The sequence below is a fragment of the Aptenodytes forsteri genome, unplaced genomic scaffold, assembly GCF_000699145.1.
Source record: "Aptenodytes forsteri isolate BGI_AS27 unplaced genomic scaffold, ASM69914v1 Scaffold280, whole genome shotgun sequence".
Lineage (NCBI taxonomy): Eukaryota > Metazoa > Chordata > Aves > Sphenisciformes > Spheniscidae > Aptenodytes > Aptenodytes forsteri.
Genome location: NW_008796042.1, coordinates 913,253 through 936,296, shown reverse-complemented (window position 1 = coordinate 936,296; position 23,044 = coordinate 913,253). Strand labels below are relative to the sequence as shown.

General features: G+C 46.0%; 1 protein-coding gene across 2 annotated transcripts in view; it reads left to right on the top strand.

The window, feature by feature from the left end:
• The first annotated feature begins 10 nt into the window (after positions 1–10).
• The window catches only part of EHD3 (EH domain containing 3), a 31,956-nt gene continuing 8,922 nt past the window's right edge, over positions 11–23,044 (top strand). Inside the window, exons 1-3 of one of the 2 annotated variants that reach the window (XM_009285568.1) lie at positions 11–288; positions 7,216–7,392; positions 12,745–12,842. In XM_009285568.1, coding sequence (XP_009283843.1) covers positions 62–288; positions 7,216–7,392; positions 12,745–12,842 — 502 coding nt within the window. In that variant the 5' untranslated portion in view covers positions 11–61. Of the gene's footprint in view, positions 289–7,215; positions 7,393–7,611; positions 7,786–12,744; positions 12,843–23,044 lie in introns of those variants that run through there. The other variant, XM_009285569.2, reaches the window with a different exon arrangement.

The window sequence follows — 23,044 nt, the reverse complement described above, 5'->3', positions numbered from 1 at the left end:
CCCGCCGCCCCCCGCCCCAGCCTCGGTGGTCGCTGCGGAGCTGGCTTCAGGCGGCCCCAAGATGTTCAGCTGGCTGGGCACCGACGACCGCCGGAGGAAGGACCCCGAGGTGTTTCAGACGGTCAGCGAGGGCCTGAAAAAGCTCTACAAAACCAAGCTGCTCCCCCTGGAAGAGCACTACAAGTTCCACGAGTTCCACTCACCTGCACTGGAGGATGCCGACTTCGACAACAAGCCCATGGTGCTCCTCGTGGGGCAGTACTCCACTGGGAAGACCACCTTCATCAGGTAAAACCCGGCTGCCTGCCTCTCTCCCTCTCGGGCATGCCCGCACCCTCGGCTGCCGTGGCGGGGCAGAGAAGGCCTCTGCTACCCGTGCTACGCCTGGATCCCTCTTTTGTTCCCCCTTCTGTACCCCCGGTGCCCATCAACAGCTTTCAATTGAAAAGCCACCTCCACTCAAACTCTGAGAGTGTTCTTCACAAGGACAGCGTGAGTGAGATGTCCCATGAAACACCGACGTGGCAAAAAGTAGCCCAGGACAGGGCTGAGGAGCGCAGGCAGGGCTTTAGCATGGAGACGTGAGTCACTTGGAGGCCTCTTGTCCGTTCAAAGTGCAAAGGCTGCGGGAAGCCTCACACAGGGTATCTCCGTGACTGCTGGGTCAGAGTAGCCCCCCTAATAGCCATTCTTTTCAACTTGATGTAGCTTTTCGATGGTGGGGCAACCTATGGCCTACAGAACCTTAAAGTGGGTGCTTGGGTTTGTAGTGGTCTGTGTCTCACGCTTGCGTCTTTCTTTCTCTGCACTGTGCCCAGAGGTAATGCTCAGAGCCTAGTTTGAGAAGCATGTGTGCTCAGATGTGTGTGTGCGCAAGAGATACCAGCCCAGCTTCAGGGCTCCAAAGTAAGCTCCGATTTAACTGTGTCCTGCTCTGCTGAGATGCTGGGAGCAGCAAGTTTGTTCCTAACTGTAAAGAAAGGGTGGCTGCCAGCAGCAGGTTTGATGTGAAACTGCCAAAGGGAGGGTTAAACTTTTCCAGCTGGACTTGGTTGCAGGGATCTCTGTTCAGCCACATTGCTAGTTCAACTTGTAGCAGCCTTTCTCTTGGGATCATAGCTGAAGCTGCGCTGTCTGCATTTCCTATGTGATTCATAAGCTTAGTGTTAAATTCCAGGCTTTTTCTGGTGTGGCTGTGTTGAAATCTGTGGAATTACCCCAGTGTAAATCTGGATGCAAGCCACAAGGAGCCAGCCCTTTGTTCTACTAGTATTTCTTGGTGGTGGAGGAGGGAGCTGTGGAGAATAGAGAGAGGTGAATCAAGCTGATTGTACCTCTTCAGGAGTGACCTTGAGAAATGCAGGGGGGGGGGTTGTGTGTGCTGTAATGTTCCTGCTACTTAATGCCCCGGCCAGGAGCCAAGAACAGAGTGCATTTCTGCTTACCTTGTCATGCACCTGGTGAACAAAGTTTAAGTGAAGAGGCTTCTCTCGTCTGAGCAGGTCAGGTAGATGGTGAAGGGGCATGAATGACCGTAAGAAGCATTTGGTACATGGTTGGAAAGGGATTTGCTCTTCTGAAAATCAGAGAGGCTAGATGGGATAACATAGTTGTCTGGTTCCACCCCAATCTTTGTTCTGTGACTTGGTACCAAACCTATTTGAAAGGCTTTTTCTGTCCTCTGAGTTACTGACACCTCAAGAGCAGAACTTCCCCTGAACACGAGGAGGTTGGTGAATATCCATTCCTGAGGCTGCTGGCTGTGTAACTAGAGCATCTCTTTCTAATGCTTCTCTCTGGATTGCCAGCATCAGCTTTTCTCTGCAGTCTCACCTGCATGCTGTTGTTAGCAGAGACTTCCTGCCTTTTCCCCTCCCTGTAAGCCTGAGCTCCTTTTGCAAGAAGTTTGGGTGCCTAAAGCATGTTCCAGGCAAAAGGAGAAGATTGAGTCTTTGCTTCTGTGGGATGGCAGTGACTCCTTTGCTCTGCTGTCAGCAAGCTGATCTGAGCCTCTCTTCAACCAGGGCATTTCATTCATGCCTGTGTCCTCATCTCCCAGCCTTCTCTGTGCACAGGGCTAGGATGAGCCTACCCAGGGGTTATGGTCAAGCAGAAGTGACCAGGAGCTTCTGCTTCACAGGAGTGCAAAATGGACCTGGGAGGGCAGAATTTTCTTTGTGCAAAATAGTGCATAAGAAGCTGAAGGTTGAGAACTGTTGGAGAACCAAGGGCCTCTTATAGTAGGAGGGGTGTGAGGGTCTGGTACTCCAGTATGATCCCAACCAAACAAAAGCAGGAGGTGCCAGAAAACTGAGTGTTGCTCATGATAGGCTTCCAGTGTGAGCCTGCAGGCACTGGTCACTAGAGAGCAGGGATAAGCACCAGATTAGCATCCAGACTTATTGTGGGAAAGCAAGTGGGAGCTAAAACTGAGAGCAGGGAGGAGCTAAAGGGGACTGTGGGAGGGGAAACAACCATTATGCCTTGGTATTAGAGTGAAGCAAGAAACAGCCTCTGGACATCTCTTCCATAATCTTGTCAGGACGGGGAATAATTAGTGTTATCCCTCTGTTATCCACTCTGCTCTTATATTGCATCCTGCTTGTACTGCCATGCAATTTAGGGCGATGACTTAGTGCCACTAAACACTCATGTGGAATGAATTCAGTCCCAGTTCACCTGGATCCCAGTACATCACTAAAAAAAAAGGACAAAGGACCTTAATCACCTACCTGAGGTGGGTTTGTCTCCTAAATATCTTTCCTCGTTCTTGGAATCTGTGAAACAAGGAAGAAATGCAAGGCTCTGAAGCACCTAAGCTGCAGCATCTTGCAGTGAGGCTGCTGTCTTGTCAGGAGCTGATGGCAGAAAGAAGGCAGTCAAGGTCAGCAGTGAGAAACATTCTTAGAGGTTGAGGCAGGGAGGAGGGAGGTGAGTTGTGTGGGTCAAAGCCAGTGTAGCAAGACCAGAGCACTGGCTAGTTTTCAGTGGAACCAGGCTGTCCTCTCCCTTGCTTTCAGGGACCCAGAGAACTGAGCCTTGTTTTGCTATGTGAAAGATGTAGCGTCACTAACTGCAGCTTTTCCATTCCTGCTTCCTGCTGTATCCTTTCTGCTCGCTCCCATTTCTCTCCTCAGCATACATTTGGCTGAGGTTTTTTTGCAGGGCTGGGGTCTGAAAGGCTGTGATAGCAAGGGGAAGGCAACACCTCTACCTGGGAATATCTGGCAGCCACAGCAGGATGTCACTGGAGCCTGACTCTGCAATGTTATTGCTTTTTATGTTTCCTGTAAGAGGGTGGGAGTGCAGGACAGAACATTACTCTCCTAATTAACTTAGATTCTGTAGCCTTTTCTAAAAATAATTCTGGCTTCTGTCCAGCCATCCTGCTAATAAAATAAACAAGCCTGCCAGAGCCCTACTAACAGTCAACATGGCTTGCTTTTCTGGTGTAGCCACCCCTTCCTCCTACAGCTAATCATTTACGTGTCCTCTCCAGACTGTTTGTCACAGGCTACATGCAGAGCTCTGGTGTGACCTCCCTGTGTGGCCCTGAACCTTTCATCTCTGCCTGCACCAGGCAGTTGTCACCATTTCCTCCTGCTCTGCCCTTCTTCCCTTTCCCACTCTGCATCACCTCTGCTGCCACACAGCATCCTGCAGGGCTCCTGCATGACTCATCACGAGCAAGCGGCCCCTTCCCCCACATCCTGCAGCACTCCTGCCTGGAGAGCCTGGGATCTCCTTGCCTGGCTCCTATGCTGCTCCAAACCCGCCTGGGAAAGGCTACCCCAAGCCAGTCTGGCACTAATGCAGCTTTCCTGCCCTTGTCCCTCACTTCCCCCCTCACCAGGAGAGGGGACAGGCCTGAAATGGGGCAAACAGCTTGATGCTCTCAGCCACATACCAAGTCCAGACACTTCTCCGAAAAGAAGATTGGCCATAAAAAAAAAATTCACCTCTTGCCTGGCCCTCTCTGCAGGCTTCCCCATCCTGGCTGGAGGTTATTCCCCCAGGCCCTTGAAGTTGTTCAGCAGCTGCACTGGCAGGGAAAATTGCTCACTGTCAGTTGGTGTTTTCCACTGCTATTGTTTGCTCTTCTCTCCCAGAAATCCCCACAAATGTGACAACTGCATGTGTTCTCTAGCTTGCTTCTGTTGCAGAGGCGGTCTGTGTCACTGCCTAGCAGAAATGCCTTCCCCCATCAGACAGTGTCAGTAAATCCCCTTGTATTTGTCCTGTGTACAATGAGATTCTTGTGCTGCAGACACCCTGCAGCACAATATGCCCAAATCTTCCAGAGATGCCTTACTTAAAATAGATGCTATGATACTAGGCAGTGCAAATCTTCATCTCCTGTTTTCATACCACCTGTTGCACATTAAGTCAATTAACATTCTCTTGTAGCTACCTCTATATGAGAGTGCTTTTGTTGGGATTTTTTGTTTTGGTTTTTTAAGTCTTATACAAGAAATAAACACAGAAATGCTTTGAAACATTAGCTGAGTGGAGCTGTGATAAAATTCTTTTGAGCAGCCTGGCTGGAGGAAGAGTGTTGCTATTATATGCAGGACTTTTGCTTAGACTTTCTCAGAAGCTTTGTCTATAAATGACAAAAAAACCCCAGCTATTTTGTCTCCTGTTGCTCAAAAGCTATCATATTACATGTGCATCTCAAACCTGTAAAAAAAAAAAAAAGCAGGTTATTGTTATGGCAAGGCTGTGACCTGGCACTGGGAGTAAGGGGTGTTTCTCAAAAGCACTTCACTTGTTGCATTTGACAATTGTTATCACTACCTGTTTCTTTTCTCTCTAGTATTTGCAAGGGGAGAAGGATTTATTTCTATGGACTCAGTGAATGCCCATCTGTATATCACTCTTAAATATACTATGTCAGACCAAAAGCGAAGTACAAAGTGGGAGCAGAGGAAAGCCAATAGCAGTGACTAGCATCACAGCAATGTCCATTAGGGGCTGACATTTTTTAATTGCCATCCAGGAAGCCTAAGCTTAGTTTCTAGAGTCTGGCCAAGTGGCTTCTAACCTAGCAAATGGTTGTTTCAGTGTAAAGAGCTTTCCAGGGAATGGAGCCAAGAACACTCGTATGATAGTCTACAGAGCCTGTGGTAGGAGAAGAGTAGCTCCTCCTTGTTCTCAGCTGCTTCAAGCTAGAGAGAAGTTACTGTAGCTGCCAGGAAGGTGTATTGTGATCACCAGCTAGGGAGGTGGCACACGTCAGCACTAGCTGCAGTCTGCTTTTGTTAACTAATGACCCACTTCTACAGGAAAGTTTGAGGAACCCTTGTATAGGCTTTAGGTAGATAGGATGTATCCACCCTAGTATAGGAGGCCAGAAGGCTGTTTCCTTCCTGGAATCCTTCCTGGATTATTTCAGTTTTTTAGTGAACTGCTAAATAGTTGCTGTTTCATCTGAGTTGCTCCCATTAAGAGAAGTCACTTCTGGTGGCATTCTGGTGAGCACAGGACTTGTATCTCTCATCCAAAGTGATTTCCAAGAAAATAAATGATAAAATACCAAAAAGGAGGTGGTCAGCCCCTAAAGGAATTATGGATATCATTGCTGGAGTTATTCTTGCTGCAGCCATTCTCTTCATTAATGTATACCAAGCCAGATAAGTAGCAGTGACTTGCAGTATGTCCTGGGTGTACATTTGCTTGTTTTACCTCTAGATCCAGTTGATTTGGCCTTGCCCATTGGGAACTGAAGATGCATTTGCTGACATGGTGTCAATAAATAACCCTGCTTAACAAGCACAGTTTTTTGTTGTTCCTCAAATGCTGGATGGTGATTACCTCTGTTAAAGTGATGGTGAAAGCAGGAACCCCAAAAAAGTTATCACAAGCCTTCATGCCAGTGGTCCTGTAGTCCCTTGCATAGGAACTTACCTTCTCTGATAAGACTCACCTGAGTGAACCAATGCTAGTTGTTAAACACACTGGTCTCAATCATGAAAAATCCTCAGCCCTTCTCGCATTTCCTTTTTCCCTATCCCCTGAATCTACTCTTAACATCACAGCAATTCTGTATTTATCTTTCTACTTATACTTTTTATCTTTCTACTTATACTTTCTACCTACTAAACAGTAGGTCAAAGCAACAGAAGAGGAAGTGCCAGCTATCTACTGGCAACAAACAATGCAGTATTATACTAACTTCCATAACCTGGCAGTCATTATGTTCCTCGTATAACAATCCAGAGCTTATCAGCAGGTCAGGTGGTCTGACACTATCCCATAGTGAGGGCTAGACCAGTTCTAGCTCCCTTTTGCAAGCCACATGGACACAATGGTCTTAGTTTTCAGCACAGGACCAGCAGGTGGGATGTTTTCAGCACCCACAAACACAGACCTGACCTCAGTGATGGCATTTGGCTCCTTCATGAGCCAAAGGGAACTGTCCTATGCACACCATTGACCCACCCTGAATTTGGCAGGGTAAGTCAGGATGTGCTGCCAGGGTCCTATTTGAGGTCCTATGGCCCTATGGGTGACTGTCTTTCCCTGAAATTTGCCAAACTGTACCTTCAGAGAGGCTGCCAGAGGGTTAGGAAATAATAAGGGATGCTGTGCTATTTAGCTTGATAACAAATACTGGGATATACTCTGCCACCCACATGCTTAATGCTCAATATGCTTGAGCAGTTTATAATGTAGACTGTAGCTGCATTGCAGAAGCACACAAGAAGGGAGACTTGAGACTTCAACAGTCAAGTACAGGAGAAGTTGGCATTTGAGCGACTGATTTGGACTGGGGGCTAAGCACATTAGTTGGATGAGTCTGCTGAAATGAGCAACAGTGAAGTAATTGATATTGGCACCAAAGGCCAGTAAGGTTTTGGGATTAACTCTGTGATTGCAGTGAACTGCTGTTTTTACTTTGCTATGTTAAGTCTGTTCCAAATGTCTTGAGGATTAAAATACACAAAATGATCAAACATGATGAGAATCTCTTCCCAGCAGCTCTAATCTTCTCAATTTCTTAATCCAGCTGAAATAAGAAAGCTTTAAATGTGGAGATCCTGAGTAGAAAAGCTACCATGACATTTAATCAAACGATTCAGTAACAGTGCTAAAAATAGCCTCGGAAGGATCTATACTCTTGAGCTTCATAATTACACTGCAATCTGCAGTACAATTCATTTAGGACTTAGGCAGCTCATGTCTCATGCCCACACCCTGTTTTTTTGCCTACAGGTACCTGCTGGAGCAGGATTTCCCAGGGATGAGGATTGGACCAGAGCCTACAACTGACTCCTTTATAGCAGTTATGCAAGGAGATGTGGAAGGAATCGTTCCTGGAAACGCGTTGGTAGTGGATCCGAAAAAACCGTTCAGGAAACTCAACGCCTTTGGCAATGCCTTTTTGAACAGGTCGGTACTCAAGAACTTAGTTGCTCTGGAGAATAAAGCTAGAACCTAATGAGCAGTATAGCTAGCAATTTAAAAGGATAAGGCATTACACTATTCTTCCTTTTTTTCCCCATCCACATGGCTGAAGCAGCCATTCCAGCTGCAATCTGCAGTACAATTCATTTAGGACTTAGGCAGCTCATGTCTCATGCCCACACCCTGTTTTTTTGCCTACAGGTACCTGCTGGAGCAGGATTTCCCAGGGATGAGGATTGGACCAGAGCCTACAACTGACTCCTTTATAGCAGTTATGCAAGGAGATGTGGAAGGAATCGTTCCTGGAAACGCGTTGGTAGTGGATCCGAAAAAACCGTTCAGGAAACTCAACGCCTTTGGCAATGCCTTTTTGAACAGGTCGGTACTCAAGAACTTAGTTGCTCTGGAGAATAAAGCTAGAACCTAATGAGCAGTATAGCTAGCAATTTAAAAGGATAAGGCATTACACTATTCTTTTTTTCCCCATCCACATGGCTGATGCAAAGCCATTCCAGTCCTACTGGGTGCATGTCAGTCACACACCAAAGGGCAGATTAACAAATTCAAGTGGGCCAAACCTTCATTTCACTTGAACAAACAAAACAAAAAACACAGCACAGCCTGTCAACCTCATCTCGTAGGAGTCGAGGTAAATCTCTTTGTTACACTTCACTCTCCCTTGCTTTTATATTCCTAGCTTCTTCCATTCTGCCATCAGTTCAGTTCCCTGAAATTAGATAGTCCAACCAGACATAGCCACTGAAGTTAGTGAGTAGTGGAACTAGCACAATATGCACATCTTCGCTTTCTTGCATTTTTAAACATTGCTTGAGTGTCCCCCTTGTAACAAAACCAGGCTCTCTCCATTCTGATGCCTTATACATATAGCCTCAGGTGCAAACTGATGACAGCTCTAAGACTTTCCCATAAAAAAACTGTAGCAGGGGGTTTGGACAGTGGCTCTGTGGCATGAGGAACGTAACCTTTCCATCCCCTAGACCTAGCCCAACCATACTGAGTTTTGGATCTAGGCCTTGCAGGAAGCCAGTAGCACACACCCATATCCTAGATGAGCACGAACTGTGCTACAGCAGGCAGATGAGAACAAACAGTCTGACTACGCCCGTCATTGGCGCCTTCCCTGCTAACACAGTGTGGGAGATGTTGCAAACATGGCAGCTGCTCAGCCAAACAACCAGGAAACCTGGGGTTTGGCTCCCTTTCTAACTTCTGAGCTTAGAGAGTGTCTATCTAGAGAGTGCAGCATCTCCCACCAGCACTGACCACAGGAGTAGGCTGCAGCAAGACAGGGAAGAGACCTGCAGAGAAGCATGGGGAGAAGCTTGATGGGAGAAGAGGGACCTAGCTGGAGTCGCTACTATGCAGAGAACCTCACAGTGCCTCAGGGTGACTCTGGAAGCAATATCTACACAGGCTCATCATTCAAATACATTGACATGGTCCTGCACCAGGGAGACTTTGAGATGTTTTCAATATTTTATAGGGCCCAGAACATCTGCACCTGGCCAACAGTTAGGTCAGGTGACTGCCTACTCCCTACACCAGGGGAGGAAGGTGGTTTGCCCTAAGAAAATAACAGGCTTCCTGCCTGGAGTGTGGAGATAGTAGATGAAGAGAGTATCATTCAGAGCAGCTCTGTTGATGGCCAAGAACAGCCACAGCTGGCAGACAGTTCACTACAGAGAAGAAGCAACATCAGGAGTAAGAAGGCCAGGCACGGTAGGCAAAAAAGCAAATACTCCTGAACTGGACTGATTGACGTGTCCTGAATGCAGTTTGCTCCTAAAACAGCAAGGGATCTCTGCGTCCATTAGCCTAGTTCACTGTATCATGCTGTGCTCTTGTTACTCTCCTGCTACTCTTCCTTTTCCTGTGAGGAAGGAGTCAAGTATGTGCTTGTGAGGACAGCAGGGCAGAGGGGCACAGGATTGATTCAGCAGCAGCAGAAGTGCAGTCCTGCTAGCAATGCAGAGAGTAACCACAACAGCTAATTAAACTCTCTGCTGACAGATTAAAAAAAAAAGGGGTAATGATTTCTAAACTGGCAGAGGAAGACCCACTAAGGGGGACTAGCTCAGCAGTGTGAGCATCACAGTGCTGAAAATGCAGATGGGAATACCCAGCTAATTAGGAAATTAAGCGCATGCAAGAATTTACTCAGAGGGCCAGAAATTTAGCAGATGTAAGTCAGGGTGCACCCACTGGACTACATCAAGCCACCCACACTTACCCCTGTTGTGGGCCTGGCTTCTTGGCAAGAGACAATGCAGAGCTGTCTCTGCCTTGCACGTATCTTGCTGTTGCTATGTGTTTTCTAAGGCACTAACCTCAGCTAGGAGGCTCTAAGCAGGAAATTTAAAGAGGGAGGTAATCTCCAGGAGCAACCCCTCTAAGCTGAGATAAGAGAGTGACCATAGGCAAGTCTGCTTTACCCTTATGTGGTTAAAGGTAACGATTGGCTATGGGCACCAGTGGAAAAGAACAGAGCAGCACAAGGCAGTAACATTCACACAGACCATGATGGTCTCAGCTGAGAGGTGGCAGCCCACAGCCCTGTGTCCTGTGGGGTGCAGAGCCTGCTGCTCCAGGGGAGCTAAGTGGAGGAACAGAAGGAGTGAGCATCCAACTTCAGCTGGTACTCCCTTCCTGGCAGAGACTGGGATCTGCTGCCTTCCAGGAAGCAAGGGAAGAGTGGTACAGTCAGGATTTGGGTGGGAGACAGCAGCTAATTGTGCTGCTCAGAGCCTGTCTCCTCCTTCCCTTCATTCCCAGGAGATGGGGTGCCTGCCCATTCCTTCCTGGCTAAGGGCAGAGATAGGGCTGAAAGGATAGCAGCTCTGCAGTACCACGCGCTCACCCTGTCTCTTGTCCTCCTCTCCTTTCCCCAGGTTGTTCCTGGGTATTGAGAGAAAGGCTTGTTTTCCTCACTCCAACTCTGCTGGCAGTACCCCAGCTCTGGAGGGATCCCAACAGAGAGATTACAGGTTGCACCTTGTTATCAGGAGGACTGGTTTGGCACGAAGGGCCTGGAACAAAATCAGCCATTACTTTCATATCGCATTGGATTGGTTGCAAGATTCCTCCCACCCCCAAAGTCTGTCTTGGGAAGCTAAGGTGGAGTCAGTCCCACTTTTGTGTTGTCAACAGCAGGAGGCATCATGGATAATAGGTTCCTCCTTCACCCCCATGCTCTGCCTGTAAAGGTAGTGAAAGTCTAGTTTGGCACCATGCTCTTCCCTTCATGTGGCCCCGGACAGAATTAGGTCATGCTCCCTGAGGTCCTGTAGTTCTGCTGGGACGGCAGGAAGGCAGCAGCCTTAACAACCTTGCCAACAGAGCCAGAATGCACTTACTCATGCTGGCCTCTGACCTTGTATCTGAAACCTCCTGTGGTGTACCTTCCCTAGAGAAACCGGTGGAAAATCCCCTTGCCTGAGCCATTTAATATTAGACCCAAAGGAATGCTCAGGGCTGTAACAATGGAGAGCAAACCTGGACTGGCAGGAAAGGGGAATAACATGACCTCCTGAGCCTTCTGTTCTTTGCTGCTGTGCCTGGCACTCAACAGGAGAATCAAGCCAGCCCCCCTCTTCTACATGAGGTGTTACATGTTCAGAAATGGTCCCTGTTGCCACCTGCCAAGCTGTGGATGTGGCAGAGAGAGGCTGTAATATGTGGTCTGAAATAGCTGACAGCTTAGAAGACACTCATCTAACCCATGAGGATTCACTCTTCTCAAATCTTCTTGGAGTCATACAAGTAGAAGAATTGGGGTGAGGTTGTGGCATAGCCGGGAGGAGTTCATAGCTGAGGGACTTCAGCAGAACCAGCCACTCAGAGTGCTTCAGGGTTCTGTCTGCCTTGACTGCATCTAGTGGCCCTTGTGCCAACCCCCATCCTTTATGTGGTTCTGCTTTCTCCCACAGTAACATTTTTTTTTTATGCCTGAATGTCACACCACCCTATTAATATGCATATGTACATATACACACACGTATTTATAGCTGCCTGGAATGCCATCACAAAAAGGCTATCCATGAAATGCTACCAGGAGCCACATAAGTGGATAGGCTTTTACTGTCCTTTGCTGTTACCAGCAACTGAAATAGATGAGCTGCAACCCACTAAGAACAAGCACAAGTTACTCTTCTTAGGCAGTGATTTGCATAGATACAAGATGGGGAACAACTAGCTGAAGAGCAATTACACAGAAATGGAGCTGCAGAGGGGGGAGGAGTGAATTACAAACAATATAAGTCAACAGTGTCATACTGCTGTTAAAAAGCAAACATCTTACTGAGATATATAAACAGGACTGTAATATGTAAGAGAGAAGGAGCAATCCATCCACTCTGTTCACCACTGGCAAGGTCACAGCTGGCATACCATGTCAGCTTGGGGCATCATGCCTGAAGAAATATGTGGAGCAGTTTGAGAGGACCCAAAGGAAAGTTGCAAGGGTCTTCAGGGATTTAGAAATGAGCTGGAAAGGCAGCTAGAGAGAACTGAAAGAGATAGGGAAAAAAAACCCCAAACTGTTTTCTTTAGAGGAAAGACCGAGGGGAGACAGGATGACAACAGTATACATTGCAACAAGAGGGGAAAAATAAATTGTTTTTCCACATCTACTGTGTTTGAGACTGAAAGGCATTGTAGCATGGGAGTTTTAGATTAGGCATTAAGAAAAAGAGGTTTTGCTGTAAGGATAATTAAGTAATGGAGTAGACTCCCAGTAAATGCTGAGTCTGCATTGTTACGGATTTGAAGAACACTTTAGACAAACATCTGATTGATCCTGCCTTAAGGCAGGAGGATAGACTAAGCAATCTCTTGAGATCTCATGCTGCCTGTGGTGCAAGAATAGCACACTTTCTGTCTGTTTAAGACCACAGATTTAAAAGAGAACAAAAATCCTACAACGTTGCTGATTTTTTTTTTTTCTAAACGAGTTATTTCAGTTCACTTGAGTTCAGGACTCTGCAGGAGAACGCTTAAGTGAAGAAAAACAAATACCACTTTTTGCTAAAATCTGAACAGCAAATGAAAACATCTGGATTTCCACATTTTCATTAATAATTCACAATTTGGGGACCACATAAAAAAACCTGTCATAGGTCATAACTGAGACCCATGTTCCAGAAGCAGCAAAGTAGTCAGAAGCCAGTCAACCACTTTCTCATTTCTTTAAATCAAGAGTAGCTCCAACTGAAGACTTGTAAGTGAGATCAGAGCCTGGCTTGTCCCATGCTGCCTGTAATGTTTAGCACGTCATAAATACCTTTTGCTTTTATTTTAAACACATTTATTTTCACACAGATTCGTTTGTGCCCAGCTACCTAATCCTGTGTTAGAGAGCATCAGCGTCATTGATACGCCAGGAATCCTTTCTGGAGAAAAACAGAGAATTAGCAGAGGTAAGTCTTCCAAACAATAGTAATGAAAACCAAAGGGATTCTGTATGAGTTTCACCACAAGCTGTAGACAGAAACACTAGTAGGAGCCCCTCAGAGATACAGCATGACTTTACCAATGTCTCTTTGGACTTGATTTGCAATCTGCTGTAGAGAATTTAAATGCTTTCAGGAAAGGTTGCTGACAAGGTCAGCAGTACCTATGTCACAGTCCAGTATTTCCCAGTGGAACAGATTTCCATCAGAAAGAGTCAATTAATACCTATCTGCTTTGCAGAAACACTTGCTTTCAGTGACTTACTGATGAGCCATAGGCAAGGCTCCCATGGCAATCAACCTGGTTTCTTTCCAGATGACCTAGCAGGTGTCTTGCACTGTCCAGGCTTCCTAAATCTAGTGCAGGACTGGATTGGGCTTAAAAGCCACTGGCACCCAGGTTCCTCATTGCAGTGGGGAATCTGGAAATCCTGGGGACACTAAATGGATCTGATGAATAGCACAGAGTCTCTTAGTGAACTTCTGAGTGTCTCAGGCTGACCCTCTGAAGTGGGCAACATCTTGATACTTTAAACCTAACATCTGTGGGCATTTTCTTGCTCTGTAAGGTGATGGTGGCATAGCTCACATTTCTTGCAGGTTCCGTAGACAAAGCTGGTAGCTATGCATCATTTCATGGGAAGAAAGCCAAGAGTAGTAATCGCAGCATTCAGGTTTGAGAAGATCAGTTCTCATTCACACTGCCTATTAATAATGCACAATTAAGTTTCAGCAGCACAGGCTCTACCCAAAGAGCTGAGGCCTTTCCCGTATTTTGGTGTTCTGTCTCATAAGATTTCTGATGACTCATGCCTTTCCCACTTTTATAATGCTTCTTTGCATTGAAATTGTTCTTGGAAACTTCCTTTTCTCTTTTAATTGAACATCCACCTTGCATAGAGCCAGGTCTTCTTTGTTTTACTGGGATCTCCCACCACAGGGACCTTAGCTAAAGAAGTGTCAATAAAGCTATAAAGGACAGCTAGAGTTAGTTGAAAACTCACATTAAGCTTTTCCAACATGGGTCTCTGCACTGCTAGGGGATCATAAATTCCTTCCAGGCAGTCTACAAAAGATAGCAAGATGCACAAGCCTTCATCAGAAGGTTGAAAAACATGCTGTACAAGCATTCCTCTCTTCATCAGAAACTGTTTAAAAGTGGAGATAAACAAAAATTTATATTACATGGTATAAACATTTTTCAGTCAAAAAATGCCACTGAAAGCAACCAGTTCTCTTGTGGAACTATCACTGTGAAGAAAACTTGCTTAGGAGGAAATATTTTTGTTCTTAAAGAAAAAAAAACAACCAAAAACATTTTATGTGAGTCAAAATGGACCCATTTCAAGTCCCAAAAAAAGTTTCCATACCCCCTTTCCCAAATCTCCTCAGCAGTTCATATCCTGACATATTGCAAGACTTTTCCTATTTTCCAGCTATTTCCAGTACTAAAAATACCCTCCTGCAAAATGTACTGGCACTTTTTGCTCCTCCTTTTGCAAAGTTTCTCTATCAGCCTCCCGGTGGGCCTTGGTGTCCCATTCCTGCAGCAATGCCAGAACACACTGATGCACAGCTGTGCACTGTTAGGAAAGTCACTGGTGCACTTTGACCCAGGCCAATAATGCCTCTCCCAACATCTGGGAACTGCTGAGGGAATGTTCCTCATAAGCAGAGAAGGCTAAAGGGGGGTCCGATTCTCTAAGCACGCTATACCTATTTGAGGACTGGAGGCCTGTCTCCGCATGTGGGGCAGGTTCTTCCTGGACAACTTTTCTGCCCTCAGTGCAATTAAGTGCTTGTGCGTTGGCCCTGTGACTATAGTGTGTGGTCACTCCACCCTTTTGCCAGGAGGTGAGAACTCTAGATGGAGCACAGCCACTTCCTGCTCATCCTACCATCCCAGAAATTTGCTCTGCTACACCTCTGACCAGACAAGGGGGCTGTCACAACCTGGCTGTCAACTGACCTAATCACAACAGTTAAAAGTACAGAGTAGGTGGGATCTCACTACGTCACCATTTATATCCAGGACAGCCTGAAACTGCTCATGTGGGCCACGTCGGATGGCCTTTCAATAGCTACAGGACAAGATCCTCATCTGGTTTAGATCAACATAGCTTTGTTGAAGCTGGCAGAACTCCAGCAATTTCTGTCTGCAGGGGATCCAGCCCAGGGAGCAGAAAGAGTCAAAAGAGTGCTGAGGTGCTTATGTTTAGGAAGGGCTGCTGCCAGGCAATGGCTTGAGCTTATCTTGAGGAAGATGGTGTTTGAAAGGGAGTGCTCACCTCCCAGCTCCCATGGAAGACAAATATGAAAAAGTGGTGAGGCTGGTGCACTTGCCACCAAAAGCTTATGAGCCAGCTGCCCTCATTAGCAAGTTGGTTTTGGAGGTAGATAGAGCAGTAATGTGGTTTCTAGGCAGAAAACAAGACAGTGCTAAAAACTGCTGACACAACAAAATGCTCCTGCCCTTCTATACCTTTCCAGCCTGCTCAGATTTCACTTGGGAATGAAGCAAGACCTGAGGGAGTCTTACAGAGGTTTCCCAAGAGACACTTTGAAGTTTCTTAACTGCTGGGAACAGGGAAGCTCTTCTTACCCCCATTGTTTGCTAGTAGTAGGTTTTAAGACCCTCAGACTGGGGTATCGGTGATGCAAGGTCAGGGAAGGGAGCGGATAGTAAAGCAGCTTTATGTCATAAATTTGAGGGGAAAAGTAAAGATGCAAAAGATGTGGCAGGCTTTCCCAGCCTGCCCATCCCATGAGAACCAACAGCATTTCTAAAAATAGGAAATTCCTCTCACTGGGAACATCACAAGTCTGTCTCTTTTCCCATTAGACATCAAGAGCATTAGCTAATCTATACAGTGCCAGCTTAGCAGAATACCATGGTATCAAAACTTAGCAATCCACGAGGGCCACTTTATACCCCTGAATTTCAAGGCAATAGCTGTTCCTGTTATTGCATCCATGTTTCAAAGAGCAGGAGCAAGAAAACTGCGTTTAAAGGAATGATTTAGGGGCCAAGACCAGGTTCTGAAGCTTTTCATTTGTCTGAACTCAACTCTGAATTAAATTCACTGTCTCATTGCTGTTGGAAAAGACGTAACATGACAGATAACGCAATCCCTTCCCCGATGGACAGACAGCATGCAGAAGCACCAACACGCCAGTGTTAGTGCTAGCAGCAGACAGCCTCATGTAGCCAGCAGCAGGGCTTTGCAGATGGGTAGCAAGCTTTCCTCCAAGGAATGCTGTATAATCCTGCGAAACAGAGCTCTGCATTGGTTCTCTTCTAGGACACCATGACATGATCATAAGAGCCACCTTCCCCCCACAGAGCAGCCCATGAAGTTTCCCAGTAGCAGACCTGCAGGTTTAGGCCTGTCAAGCAGTTGAGGGTGATGCAGTCTGTCATAGCTGAAGTCCACATCCCCTCGGCATGCAATGAGATCACCAGCGCTGACACAGCTGCTGCTGCTCTCAGGCTCTGCTAAAAAGTGTAGCTGAGGAGCTGCCTGCAGTGATTTGTCCTACTGAGCTCCTGCGACTCATGTACTTCTTCGTGGTGGGCACCCATAGTATCACAAGTGTGGCAGCTAGACCCCCTAGGATATACAAGTTTCATTTACAGGCCTGATGGGAAGTGTTCCCAGGATGTCATGGCCCAAAGCATCCTGCCCTTCACTGCTTCTGTATTATCCTTGCCTGGAGAACAGCCATTTCTCTTCTGGTCTTTCTCACATACTGGGGCATGGATCTATGTCCACATGTAAAGAACTAGCCATTGCATTGCCTTGTCCCTCACTCTGTGTCCTTCTCCTTTCTTTTATTATTTCTAGCTGAGCATGAGGCAACAGCAGGCTGCAGAGATGCCCGTAGGGGAGATATTTGTACCAGTGCAGCACAGTTTTGGCTGCTTTGACAATTTGATAATAATATGGATGCTATCCATTGGCAAAACACTGTTCTGGCATCCCATAACGAGCCCAGGCCATCCTGCTGGGAGGGAAGATGAGAAAGGGATGACTGTACCAAAATAAATGAGGACAAAGGGGAGGACCGCAGGTCAGGTCATGCAGTACAGCAGAGCCAGGGCAGGAGTTAGGACTTCCTCATAATTCTTCATCTTGAGCAGCCTGCCATGCTAATTGCGCCACCTGGTAACAGCAACTCATGCGCTTCAGTAGCAGTGCCATCCCTGGGGGGCTGAGCCTTACATGCTCTGCTAACCGTCAGTCTCGACCTACACATGCCCTGAGCTAAGCAGATCCAAGTCTGCCAAGTTCAGCGATGCCCTGACCAAGTTGTATTTGATCCCTGTTTCAGGGTAGTACTTCCTGAACGTATCCTGAACACTTACTTCATCTTCACCCTATATGTGTCACCTCCTCCCTTTCCCACGTGTTAGCACAAGGTCCTGGCCAGGAGGTAAGGACTGGCACAGCGTCATTCCCCATTGGCTTTCTTTCCAGTACACGCTATTCCAGCCTTTTTCCAGCCTTCCACCTAGTTCCATTCTGCTGGCTGCAGTGCAGCCCAGGCTTCCCATAGCCAAGGAAACCGCACACTAGCCTTGCTGTCTCTCCTGGGAAGGAAGAATTCCCAATGACCAGCAGCTTCAGCGCCAGGGATATTTAGTCACTCACCAGCCTGACAGTGAGAAGAAAAATGCTAATGGACAACAGTCTTAGGCAGTGCAGAGCTCTCAGACTGAGTCTCAAATAGCCATGCTTGGAAGGGAAAGGCAAACACCAAGGGAATTGATGTTCTCCCGCTTCATGCAACGTTGTTTAGGGTACAGTGGCAACAAGAAAATATTTTTTCCAGAGAGTTTTGTCATGTGTGCTAGCAACAGCATGATATACAACTGAAAGCATCCACCCTGAAAGCCTCTAAAAGGGAGGCATTTCAAATATTTGCTATAATACTCCCCACTGGTGATGTTTGCTTATATTTTGTATTTCACTCCGCCTGGGAGGGTGAAAGTGCACTGGTTAGTTTTGACTTCCCAGGTTCACCTCTATTACTGCAGTGCAGTAGCCGCTCTGCCAACTTGCCTGATTTTATCACAGTCTCATAAACACATAATGTTCCACTGAAAGGCTCAGTTCCTACAGTCACACAGTTCTGCACTTCCTCTAAGAGCAATGCAAAAATGAGCATAAAATCTGCACGGTTCTGGCCCTTTTTATTCGTAGAAATATGTGAAGCCGCAAGCCTAACTCTTCTGACCTGAAAGCAGGATGCAAACAAAAACTCAAGATAATATTTGGGTTTTGGGAAGACCAAACCATGATTTTGTTCAGGGTGAGGAGAGGAGAGGGGGGAGGTGCTGTCCTCATGATTTGGGTTGGAAATACTACTATGTTTTGCATTTCCAGAACTGGAAGAGAAAAAAATAATGCAGAAGAACTGAGATTAAATAATTGCATGGATAGAAAGGGCTGTGCTTTTTTTTTTAATATTAACTCCTGTTATCATATAGCAAGTACTCAATTTTTGTCTGATTTTGAACAGTTGATCTAAAAATCAGACTTGTTAGATCAGCTGTTCAATTTGTCCATTTTATTGTCCTTTGTGCACTCCAGAAATATCCTAAGTATCTGTTTCATCAAGGAAAGATAGTCATGCCCATCAGTATCTTACCAATTTGCATTATTTATGCCCATCATGTATTCTCTCAGCATCCTGAGTAACAATGGAGAAGGACTGTGTTTCCTGGTCACTGGTAGCAACTATCAGTTACTGATGGCCATTTCAGGCCAGGTTTTCAAACACGATTTCTCCTTAGATTTAAACTATGCGTGCTGGGAGAATTCCGTTTGTGTTTGGACACGAGTAAAAAAACTTCCTTGGAATTCCAGCTATGCGTCAGCACTGCTCTGCACTGACCTCTCTGGAGAACTTGGCCTATATTCAGATGCCTTCTGAGGTCTCAAAATCTGGCTAGGAACTGTTTTGAGGATTGGCCCAAGTACCAGGAAACGCTCAGTCCATCTGTCACAAATGACAAAGTTATAAATGTGTAAAGGGTAGAGGGGACAAGTTCTGCTGTGCGCACAGAGAAGCTAAACAGGCTGTCGTAAGGAAACTTTGCTGTGGGCAATGCTCTCATCAGTTTTACTCCACCTGACTTGAACATGTCTAGTGAGGTTTCACTCAATTTCCACTGACATAAAGCAAGAGCCCTGTCAGGCTCCAGCTCTCTTCCCAACCCTGAAACCCTTGTAATAAACAACATGAAAGCAAGAGGCCACAGTCTGCCATGGCAGGTACTGGTTAAGGTAAATGTTAGCGTTAGAAATCTGACACCAGCCCATCTTTCCTAGCTGAGAACATAGGCAGTTTTGCTGTGCTTTACTGAGTCCTTTTGCCTTTGCTTTGGAAACCTTTTAAGTCTCCAAAACGTATGTAATGTTTCCATTAGTTCTATGGTACCAAGGGGGAAAAAATGCAGAGCACTGGCTGGAAGATGTAGCTCAGTGCTGTGAATCACCAGCTCCAGGACAGATTATTTCTTTAAGTATACGCAAAGGCAAAAGTGATCGGCAAGCTGAGACCTGCTCTAGAAATTGTGACATGTAACATTCATAGAAATCTTTTCATCCTGAAGGACTTCTGTCTACTTCCCAGCACAGCCACAGATATACATTACAGGAATCTCTTTATGTCCCCTTGGAAGGCAGCCACTTCCAGAGAGGAGTATGGCAGCTTTTTACAAAGATGGTTTTGGATGAGCTGCAGTGAGGTATATCCAATACCCATCCCTCGCTTTTCATCTTCCCTTCTGTCCTCTCCTTGCTGGCACCACCAGCCCTTCACCTTGACAGAAACTTGCCCAAATCACTGTTCTTCTACCCAGTCCCAGCTGTTTCATCTCTCATACTGTTCCCCAGCACCCTCCTCTCTCTGCTGCGCCATCCCTCCCTGGGTCTCACAACAGCCACCCACCCTGCTTCCCACTCACTTTGTGTGTCCTCAAAGAGATGCGTCACTTCCCCTCCCTTCCTCCCCTCACTTTCGTCCCCTGACCATTGTGTCACCTTCCTTCTCCTTTGCTTATAGCCATCTGTCACACTTGGGTAACACCTGCCCCTGCTGGCACATTCTCCCCCTCCAGTCCGGGCTGCCTGCTTGTTTTGCCATAACATAGTCTTCTTCCCTGGATTTTGAAGGGCTTTCAGGCAGGACATCACTGTGACCTGTTAGACTAAGCCTCCAGACCCTCTTACGCAATTTAAAAATTCAGATCAAGTCATTAGCTCCTGGAATAGGCACTCATTTTACCTCCAAGAGCTGCTCCCTGTCTAGGTAGTTGGTGTTGGCTATGCCAACTATCCCGTCTTCTTCTGATGCTGTCCTCAGGTGCACAGAGCCAACCTATCAGTTGACAAATAGGGACACAGCCATAAAACTCTGCCCTATAGAGGGCCGCGATCTAGTGAATTTTCAGTCTCTGGATAATACCAGCTTTAAAGGGACGAGAAGGGAGCTCGTAGTGACTAAAATTCAGCAAGAAAGAGGTAAATTCCTAAAAGCAGCAGTGCAGTTTAAAGCAGTACTGACAGCAAGCTGAGAGATGCCTGGTGCAAAGCAGGAGCTTTGGGGTTTTCAGCATTTCTTGATCTTACTATGCACCTTCTATCCTACCTGATGGAACTCCGTCACTACAGGGGCTGTGGCCACAGTTCCACAAGACAGGAAATCCAGTAGTGAGCTTACTATTAGACAAAAAAACAACGAAACAAAAAACAACCACCAGTGTAGCTACATGGTGAGAAATGCTGAACCAATACATGCAGACTCATTGCTGGTTTAAATTGGCTTAAAAATGTTACAGCCAGGCAGATTTTATGCTGGGTCAGGTATCATCCATCTTCCCACAGTCAGCATAAAGACTGTATCATGCCTAGTCTGACTTGACAGAAATGTAATTGCATAATCCTGCCAGATCTTAGTGAAATGCATGCTGCCAGGTATTCCAATAGTGCACAGACAAGTATTCATTAAGCCAGTCTGCCTTATGGAGTCTAGGTGGCAGGGTGTCTGCAAGAAGATCATTTTTTCTCTGTAGGCTGAATCCACTGACAGTCCTGCTGACTTGTCAGCTTTGTATTAAATCTGTTGACAGAAGGAAATCTGTCCTGTGAAAACACATCTGATAGAAGAAAATTATTATCGTGTTCATCTTGTCCTCTTAGTACTGTGTGGTTGGGATTCATTTTCTATTCCTCTTCACCTTATCTGGAGATTGTGAAAGAAGCTGCATCGGTGATATTAGAGAATGTTTAAATACGCATCATATTTTTCAACAGAAATGCAAGTGCAACCACAAACAGCCAAGAATTACTGAACAGAAAATTCTCCCCTTTACTCTGAACTTTACTCTGAAATTCTCCCCTGTCTGAACATCCCTGGTTGGTTTTGCATTTGTGCAGCTTTGGCATGCGGATGGCTTCCCAAATGCCCTGTAACTTCACAATAGAACTGTGCTTTATGTGGATAGCTTCACCCATCACTGAAATGCTGCCAAATCAGAGATAGTAACTGGCTGCTTTTCAGAGAGGCCTTAGCAACACTCTACAACACTAAGAGAGGGCGTAAAGAGGCATAACGCATTTGCAGTGGAATGAGCAAGGGGACACTCGGAAAACTCCTAATTTGACTGTAGATCAAGATCAGTTCTTGGTCTAAGCTCACACTGTAATAAACTGCCAGAAGAAAGTAGAGTCAGGCCCTATGCATCTGTGAAATAAAAACGGGGCAGGAGGGGAACTGAAGTGAGGCTATAATGCTTAGATTTAGTTACAGAATGAGCTTTATGTGTTTTCAGGTGTTGAGCACCTCCAGCTCTGGCTGGGATCAGGCAAAATGTCTCGAGTTCTCTATGCTGTTGGAAAGTCTTCTGAAAATGAAAGCTCTGAACCAAACATTAAAATATAAGTTTAAGACCTTATTTTTAAACATCTTTATTAATAGCTTATCCTTAGAGTTTTACACTGTCACCCTGCTATCCAAATGCTTTAGTAGCAATCTACTTTTATATGCTAAAAGCAAACCTAAAAAGTCAACCCTATGAATCACCTGTGGCAATTCTCTAGGCACCTGTCTGTGTGAGAAGACACCATCACAGTCAGTGACTCCAAGTAGATAGTTGTAAACAGCAGTCTGTCCCGCCTGCCCTTTCCACATCATGCTATGTGTTAAGCAACAATACAACACTCACAATAGTTTTCCTCTCTTTCCTCCTCTATTCTGTCACTTAAGAACAAAATACATACACCTTGGTTTTCCTGCCAACTACCTCCATAGAGGAAGATGCACGTGTGATCAGCACTTGTTAAGAGCTGCACACAAAGAGAGTTTCTTGCTTAGCTGGGCACCAACAGGAGAGGTCTCACATGTTCCCTTAAGTGCCAAAGCAAGCGGGACATACAAGAGGAACGTGTGGGTTGGGCTTTTGTCCCAGCATGGGATGCACATGAATCCATGCTGTTGTGACTGCTCTGAAACATCACCAAGTGTTACTCCCCAGGGCTTTGTTCTCTCTTCAATGGAGATATGCAGGACAGCTGTCAGGAGAATATCTCTGAACAAGCAAAGAAGCTGGGAAAGAAAGTCTGCTAATCAATCTAGATACTTAGTGAAATCCACAGGGACATTCAAGACTCACTGTATGTTACTGTAGCAACTGGGAACTTACAAAAAGGTCTGAGCAGGTATTAATTCCCTTTTCTTGTTGGGTAGAGCCAACATTTTTGTTCATGACTAGGAAAGAGAGGCTCACAGAGCAGATACCCTCTAAGTGCTGCTGTGGATCCAGGCTTGGTACGTGATAAAATCAACAGAGCTAAGCACCTAAAGATCCTTTCAGACAAACCCTGAGACCCAGGCAGATTAAAGGGCTAAGGTCAGTCTCCCAAGTCCTCAGCTAATACCAAAACTATACCACCACCTTTTTTTTGTTCCCCCCCTCCCCTTTTTTCTTTTTTTTTTTTTTTTTTAAATAATCAGTCCCCACTTTTTCTGAATCACTAAAAGGTGGGCTGAGTGTCAGGTGCAGACACTTTCCCCACCTCATCCCAGCCCCTGTTAACACAACAGAGAGCGTAACAGTGGCTGGTCCTCTTCTCCCCGCGGGAAAAAAACCACAACATCATCGG